The sequence below is a fragment of the Trachypithecus francoisi genome, unplaced genomic scaffold (assembly GCF_009764315.1).
Source record: "Trachypithecus francoisi isolate TF-2019V2 unplaced genomic scaffold, Tfra_2.0 Lachesis_group4, whole genome shotgun sequence".
NCBI lineage: Eukaryota > Metazoa > Chordata > Mammalia > Primates > Cercopithecidae > Trachypithecus > Trachypithecus francoisi.
The window spans coordinates 77,299,337-77,306,695 of NW_022681469.1; the positions used below are offsets into that span (position 1 = coordinate 77,299,337).

A 7,359-nucleotide genomic window follows, 5' to 3' on the forward strand; every position below is an offset into this window, starting at 1 on the left:
ACCAGTAATGGGGCTGGGGAGATTGTAGGGACAGCTGGAAAACTATCTGCCCTCTTTGTGTGCATAAAGGAAAACAGTATGTTCCAAGCACATTCCTGCCACTCTTAGGCAGCCAGTAGGTGAGAAATATTGGAGGTGTGCAGTGGGTGCGCCCCCACCCCCAACCTTCCCAAACACGCACCCCTTGGCAGGGAGAGGCGTCCGCGCAGGGGAAAGCCAGGCGCTGGCATACCGCGAGCGCGGGTTTCTCCCAGTCCGAGTCGCCAGATATAAAGCGCTAGCTCTCGGTGTAATGGAAACTCCCGAAATCCTTGCAAGTAAAGAAAGAAAAGTAGGAAGTGGATATCTTCATCTCTTCCCCAATCCCTCTGTCTCTGTGAGCGCAGAAAACAAAAGGGGCACCCTTTGGCTTTCCCCACCCCCCCCCACCCCCGCCGCAAACCTTCCTATGGCCACCTCTTCCCCGCACCCAATGCTCCTTCCGAGAAAGTAAGGCTGCAGCGGATTGGGGAGACGGAAATACTGAGTCGCGGTCGCTCTGGAGTTGGGGGTGCGGGAGGAGGAGGGGTCCACAGGCCAGACTGCGGGGCGTAGTGCTACCTCGGAGCCAGGCTGCGGGGTATGTCTGAAGAGTGGTCAAAATATTGATTCCTCCAAGAAGCAAGCTGTTCCACACTGGCAGGCCTGGTAACTCTTCTAGAAAAAAAATAAAGGAGAAGAGAAAGAAAAAAATAAAGGAGATGGAAGGGAGGTAGGGAGAGAAGAGGAGGAGGAGGCAGGCAGAGAGAGAGAGAGAGAAACATGCAGGTAAGGTAAATTCCCCTCAGGGCACATAGCCTGCCTTTTCAGGTCTAGTCTCCCAACCCTGGAAGAGCCTTCTCAGAAATCCTCAGCGACAGGATATAATTTTTATGCTCTAATCTACCGCCACTTTAAGAAGGTTCTTTTGTCACGTTTATTGCTGCTGACTTCCTAGCTGTAAAATATTTCACATGCATCTTGTAATTTCCAACGCAACATTTTCCTTCGTATCCTAAGGAGAGTCAGGCCCACTGAAGGCCAGTCAGACAGAAAGAGATCTACAATTCAGGCCTGGGTCTTTAGGCGCAGTGCGTAGTTTTGGTCATACTGTTGATATCTACATGCAGGAGTGCAAGAAGAAGAAAGGGACACAGGGCACAGCTGCAGCAACTCCTTTCTCTCTGTCCCAAAGAAGGCTTCCCAAAGGAGAAATCTTCGTAAACAGATTCCATTTTGCATCATTTAGAGCCTGTTTTGCCACTGTTTTATGTAAAAGCAAAGCAGAGGAAGCTCCTTCCTGAAAAAAGGAAGGAGGGAAGGGAAATATTAAGAATATTATCTCACACAAAATGAAATCAACACGGTGTCACAATGCTTTCCATTCCTTCCTTTCCCCAACCCTGAAGTTCCCTCTTCACAGTATCTACAATGTTTTCATCTCTCAAAAAGAGCTGATACATTTATAATCATACTCCAAAGAGTCCAAGGTTTTATCATTTGCCATGCTCCAAACATTTTTGATTTTTAAAAAATGTAATAGGTGTGAGGGAGGATTTTTCTTTTCGTTTTCTCATCTCTGGAAACTCCCTTTGAAGGGTAATTTGTCTAATTGCTCTGGCACTACACAGAGGCTGATGATGGGTGGGGGCGCTTCTCCAAGATAATTGCTTTGAGCTTAGAATTCAGAGGGGTTATTGAGGGATTTCTGTTGCCTTCTAACTCACATACAGGGTGAGAGGGATGTATTTTTATTTCAGCATAACCTTCTACCTGAAACAATTTGGGGTTAATTTTATCTAAAGGTTTTGTGTGTGTGTGTGTGGCTAAGCAAAAACACACACACATACACACAAAGTATAGCATTAAACACATACACATATATAGTCTGCATGCATGCAGCCCCGACTTTTTTTTTTTTTTTTTTTTGCCTTGTTGGATCTCTGCAGAGCTTGTCCTTCTTTAGTTGCCTTCAATAAAACTTCACTAGCCAGTTATCAGAGGGGCAGAATTAAGTATTTTTCAGAAACAATCCGCTTTTCATGGTCGAAATAATTTTATTTATCCAGAATATACAGTTTAATTCCTCTATCTACACTTATTTACATGGCTAAAATGACATTGAAAAAAGTCTTTTGAAAAGTTGAGGTCATAGATTTCAAGGCACCATTGAAAGTGTCCACAGTTGCGCAAAAAAAGTCCTCTGTAAAAAAGGGGGGGGCGGGTCCTTTGAAACGCAATAACTTACATGCAAAAAAAAAAAGCTTTACACATGAATCTTTTTGTTTCAGTTTTCCGAACTTCCCCATATGAATTCCTTTCTTTATGATTTTCTAGAACAGCAAAACACAGTAGTCCCAAAAAAGAGAGTAAGAGAGAGCAGCCCATCTAATAGAGTGTCCCGGAGGCCAGCGCCAGCGGGTGCTGTAAGGAGCCAGGTGGCGGCAGGTGGGAACTGATTGAGCTGGCTGCACTTGTGTACCAGGATGCAGAGTTCTCCAGGTAGCTGGACGCTGGGGACTGGTTGGAGGTCGGAGGGTGGGCATGAGGGTGGTGGCTGAGCGAGCGGGACGAGCCCTGGGGCTCCCACACCGCTGGAGACTGCGGCGAGTTACACGCCATTGGGTCGCTGGAGCTGGGACTGTGCTCCGGGGGCATCTCCCCGTTTTTCATGATCTTCTTGATCTTGGATCTTTTGTTCTGAAACCAGATTTTCACCTGAGTTGGGGAACAAAGGCACACGTTACCAGGACACTCAGAGGTCGCCCGCGCCTTCCCCGGGGCGACAACTGGAGGCATCTTCGGGCCCCTGGGCGGCCCAGCCCTGCCTGGCGTCACCCCGCCGCTTGCGGCCTAGGACCAAGAAGCTATGCCTGAGGCAAACCGTGGAGCTCTGGCCACAGAGGGCGCCTTGGCCGGCTCGGTGCGCCCCTGCCCAGTGAGACCACAACCCCAAGGCTTGTCTTTTGTTTGGGCTGGCGGTGGATGGCGCGAGCGCAGCGGGTGTGCGCCCGAGTGTCCGCGGCGGCGGCGTGACTCGTGTAAGCCTGCGCAAGACGCTCGGAACGCGGCGAAGGTCTCCAAAACAATCGCGGGAGCCCGGCGGGGAAGGGGCGTGGGGCGGGTTAAGCGCAAGGAGCGAGCTCCCAACCTCCCGTCCTACTCCTTTCACTCCCTCTGCACCTCAGAGAGGCCAGAATCTGACTGCAGCTCTTGGTGGCGACTCGAACGTTCTTTATGCTTCCGTAGGCCCCAGCTGGGTTGGAGGAGTAAAGGGAATGGGACAATCCAGGAAGACTTCCCCCCGTACAATAGCGCCCCCCACCTCGCGACCCTCAGGCGGCCGTGGCCTGAAGCTCCCATAGGCTCAGGGCACGACCCTTCAGTTTCTCTGCTCCAGGCGACGTTCTCAGCCTTTTCTTAGCCTGAGACCACCGCGAGGACACCAAGCCCTGCTCACCCCGAGAAGGCACTACATTGTTAAGAAAACCAGATAGCGTCTCAAGGTTGCAAAGCCTCTCTAGAAATAACCCTCCGTTTGCTTTCAACCCCAGAAATTGACCCCCGAGCTCCGGAGGCCCGATGCGGGGTGGGGGTGGGGGGGCGGCCGCGGTTAGTGGGAGGTATCTCTAGACCGCTGATGAATCCCATCCCCACCGTCTCAAGGCCTGGCTGGCGAAGGGAAGAGCATAGGGGCTGGTGTTTTTGTGTCTGTTAGTTTCTCACGGGTACTGTTGAAACAGCTCCAGTCCCATCGAGACTGAACCGCGCGACCCAAACAGACCTGCAGCTCAGGCAGGTCCAGTGCATGGCAGCGGCGTATTTACCTGTGTTTGTGTCAATCCCAGCGAGGCGGCCAGCTCGGCGCGTTCCGGCAAGGCGAGGTACTGAGTCTTCTGAAACCTTCTCTGTAACGCGGCCAGCTGAAAGCTGGAATAAATAGTCCTGGGTTTACGAACTTTCTTTGGTTTGCCATTCACCATTCTCACCTCGGGCTCGGCCACTTCTTTCTCTAAATAATCAAAACAGACTCAGTTAAAGCTTGTCACCAGACAATGCCCTTTTTGCGGAAGGGCCTCAAATAGAGTCTTAGAGTTTCTTACCGCGCAGTCTTCACTCTTTGACCGTATCACCATCACCTCTGCTTTTCAAGACCGCGATAAATATGCTCCTCCCCCAAATATGGAAAAGCGCGGTAGCCTCTGATTAATTCCTACTCTGTTCATTCGGATAGTTTGTGTACAGCGTTTCCTCCAACACAGCTTTCTCCTTGGCATCTGGGATTCAGCTCTTGCGGTGGTTCCTCCTTCTCCCGGACTTGTTTTTACGCCCACCCTATGCTCCCCCGCGTTTCCGAGACAAAAACACCAGACCTTCCCGGGGCTTCAAGGGGGCAGCCCTGGGCCGTGACCCCGCTTCTGTCGGCGTCTGTTCGGGCGCCCGCAGAAGCCAGACGCTTGGGCAGGGAAGACGCTAACTGAGGTCTCCAAAGTTCAAAGACCCACAAGCAAACTATGCTCCTTCACTTCAGCAGCAAGCGGTCGGGGCCGCAGCAGACAGAGGGCCGATTATGCAGCCCCCATAATCTCACTGCAGATCTGCGAGGGCACAGATGTGTCTGGTTTCTTTTACAAATAGACTTAATATGTTCTTGGTAAACACACACACACACACACACACACACACACATACACACACAAAACTTCCACTTATGCACGAAATACAGAAAGAGTGAAATAAACGAAGACGCCTCAACCCGGGGCTCTCTTTTAAAGTTCAGCAAGAGTCACACATTGAGAAGGAACCAGTGGTGTGTTTTCGTAGGAAAGGGGCGGCAGGTCAGGACGAGATTCTCACTGTCATGAGTATGGGTTTGGGCGGGAGAGGGAGGGATTGCCAAACTCGAGTTGTACAAACGTGCCCTGGGGCTACAACTCCCCTTCCTCAAAAGTACCACCCCTCTGGAACTGGCGGAGAACCTCTCCAGGGTGTGTGTGTGCGTGCGTGCGTGTGTGTGTGTGTGTGTGTGTGTGTGTGTGTGTGTCAAGTTCCAGGGAGAATTGTGGAGAATGAGGGCTGTGGTCTCAATTCTGCCAGAGTAGGGGATGCTAATATTAGCAGGATTATTAATGTGCTGGTGGGAAGAGATCAAACCTTACCAGTAAAACCTCTCCGCCGAGCCTCATGCCTCTCTCACCGCCCAAGCTCACTAACCCTCTTAAACTTTCTAAGTTTCAAAGTGGACGAAAAAGGAGGAGGGAAAGACACATTTTGGGCGTCTATGGAGAGAGAGAAAAAAAACTGCCCTACAACGTGACCCCTCAGCAACCCTCCTCCACCTTTAAATGGCTTTTTGTTTTTGGAAATGCCTGGATAAACCGCAAAGCTCTCGGCGCGCTCTTCTCTGGCTGGCTACAACTCCTTAACCCCCCACCCCCACCCAGCGTGCTCAGGGCACCCGCACCGTGCTAGCTTGTGGCGGCTCTCAAACTAATCCTGACTGAGTCTTTGAGGCAGCCTTCTACTCCCACTCGCACCAACCCAGCACGCTTACCAAAATTCCCAACAACTAACCTCCTCTTTATTACGCAAACGCCAGGGGCTGCTTGATTCTTTCTTCTCTCCACCCCTATCCCCTTTCCAGCCTAGCCAGCTTCCTGGCCGGGCAAGCTGGGAATTCAGCGACTGAAGGGTCTTGGAAGGTGCCGCAGGGGAGAGACGCTAGTTCGAACCTCCGCAGGGCTCTCCTGCTAAGAATCCCTCAAATGCTGGCCGGAGAAACTCTCTTTGTCGGAGGGTCTGAGTCCTACTCCCTTCTGCCGGGTGCGCCCCCACTGCAGTGAACCTCTGTGATCCCCAATCTACCACCCCATCTCGCGCCCCAGCGTCCTAGTCCCCCTGTATCTGCCCAGCCTGCCCCCGGTCCATGTACCTGGCTGGTTGGTGGCGCTTGGGACGCGGTTGTAGGCGCCGCCGTACTGGTGGTAGGAGCTGGCGTAGCTATAGTCGGCATAAGCTTTGGCTGGGTAGCTCCCGGCGGAGCCGTTCACGCCGTGATACTGATACTGGTAGGGGTTGAGCGCTTTGCCATAGGAAGCCGAGGTAGGAGAGCAGTAGCCGTGCGGGGCTCCCCCCGTAGGACTGTAGTAGTCAGAATCGGTAGCTGACGACTCGGGCAAAGTTGGCGATTCCTGAGAAGGATGGTGCATAGCTGCGGACGTCTGGAACGGAGCTTGGAAGTCGCCGGATCGGATGCTGGGGACCCTTCTGTCAAACACTCCTGTCATCGCTCACGGGCGGCGGCAGCGGCTGTCTTTGCTGTTGTGGCGGCGGCGGCTGCCCGAGTTGGCTGTGGGGTTGCTCTGGTCTAAGCAGACATGGCTGTGGGAGCGAGGGAGGAGGAGGAAGAGGAGGAGGAGAGAAGGAGGAGGCGGCGGCCGCGGCGAGGAGGAGGCTGGGAGTCTTGGAGTCTCTGTCTCCGGCCGGCTGACTGCTGGCTGAGGCGCAGCACTGCCTTGGTTAAATCCTTAATTGCGCGCTTACGCACAGCGGGGTGGATCTGGTTCTATTGGCCAGGGCCTCGGGAGCAGCAGTAACACCCTAACTCGTCCAACTAGTTTTAGCACAACAAAGCATTGCTTAAAAAGGGAGTGGGGGGTACGGAGGGGGTGTGTGTGTTTGTGTGTGTGTGCGCCCGCGCCCTTGTGTTTTTGCTTGTTGTGAAGTGGAGGGGTCTCAGTCAATCTGTTTTTAGTAAATTCCGAAGACATCGCAGAAGGCTCAACACAAGGCTCTGTGATGTCTGGGGACAATGTGTTCCAATCAGAAGCCTCAAAAGTGCACATGTTTTGGGAATGAGGTGGGCGACCATCTTTCCTTGCTCCCCACTACCCCGCCCCCATGGGCTGCACCAAAGGCGAGTGTAGAAAATACTGATACTGAATTAGGGAGTCAAGGTGCAGGGAGTGTGGGGTGGGGGGGAATGTAGAATGGAGGCAAGAAGGAAGGGACACAGCATTTTTTTTTTTTTTTTTTTTTTTTAGAGGAGTGTTCGCAAGCAAGTTGTAACTTACATGTTTTGAAAATTTACTCTTTGGGGAAAGAGGCAACTTCCTTTGCAGGAGATGAGTGTATCCCGGACGCGGGCTGGATAGGAATGCCCAAGAATGCACAATGTCCATTAAGTCGGTGAATGGCAGAGAGAGTTCCTGCAGCCCAAAGTCCATAACATGATTTTTAAAAATTACTGTCTTAAAGAAATATAGCTTAAGGAAGCCCAAATCCTCGTTGCTGGTTTGCAAGAAGAGCCAAACAGCTCCACTTCTGTTTAATATTTTCATC

The 7,359-nt window shown here is 52.0% G+C and overlaps 1 protein-coding gene across 1 annotated transcript; it reads right to left on the bottom strand.

Moving 5' to 3' along the window:
- Positions 1 to 2,055: 2,055 nt before the first annotated feature.
- DLX5 (distal-less homeobox 5) lies at positions 2,056 to 6,632 on the bottom strand. The gene is made up of 3 exons (XM_033193573.1): positions 5,951 to 6,632; positions 3,846 to 4,030; positions 2,056 to 2,736 (listed from the first exon to the last, which is right to left on the bottom strand). Exons 1-3 carry the CDS (start codon positions 6,303 to 6,305, stop codon positions 2,407 to 2,409), a joined length of 870 nt encoding a protein of 289 aa, XP_033049464.1. The 5' UTR covers positions 6,306 to 6,632; the 3' UTR covers positions 2,056 to 2,406.
- Positions 6,633 to 7,359: the final 727 nt, after the last annotated feature.

Coding starts and splice junctions, on each gene's coding strand:
- DLX5 (XM_033193573.1), bottom strand. CDS start 6,305: ATGACAGGAGTGTTTGACAGAAGGGTCCCCAGCATCCGATCCGGCGAC. Junction 4,031..5,950: donor AAGCGCCACCAACCAGCCAG/GTACATGGACCG, acceptor TTGATTATTTAG/AGAAAGAAGTGGCCGAGCCC. Junction 2,737..3,845: donor TGGGATTGACACAAACACAG/GTAAATACGCCG, acceptor TCCCCAACTCAG/GTGAAAATCTGGTTTCAGAA.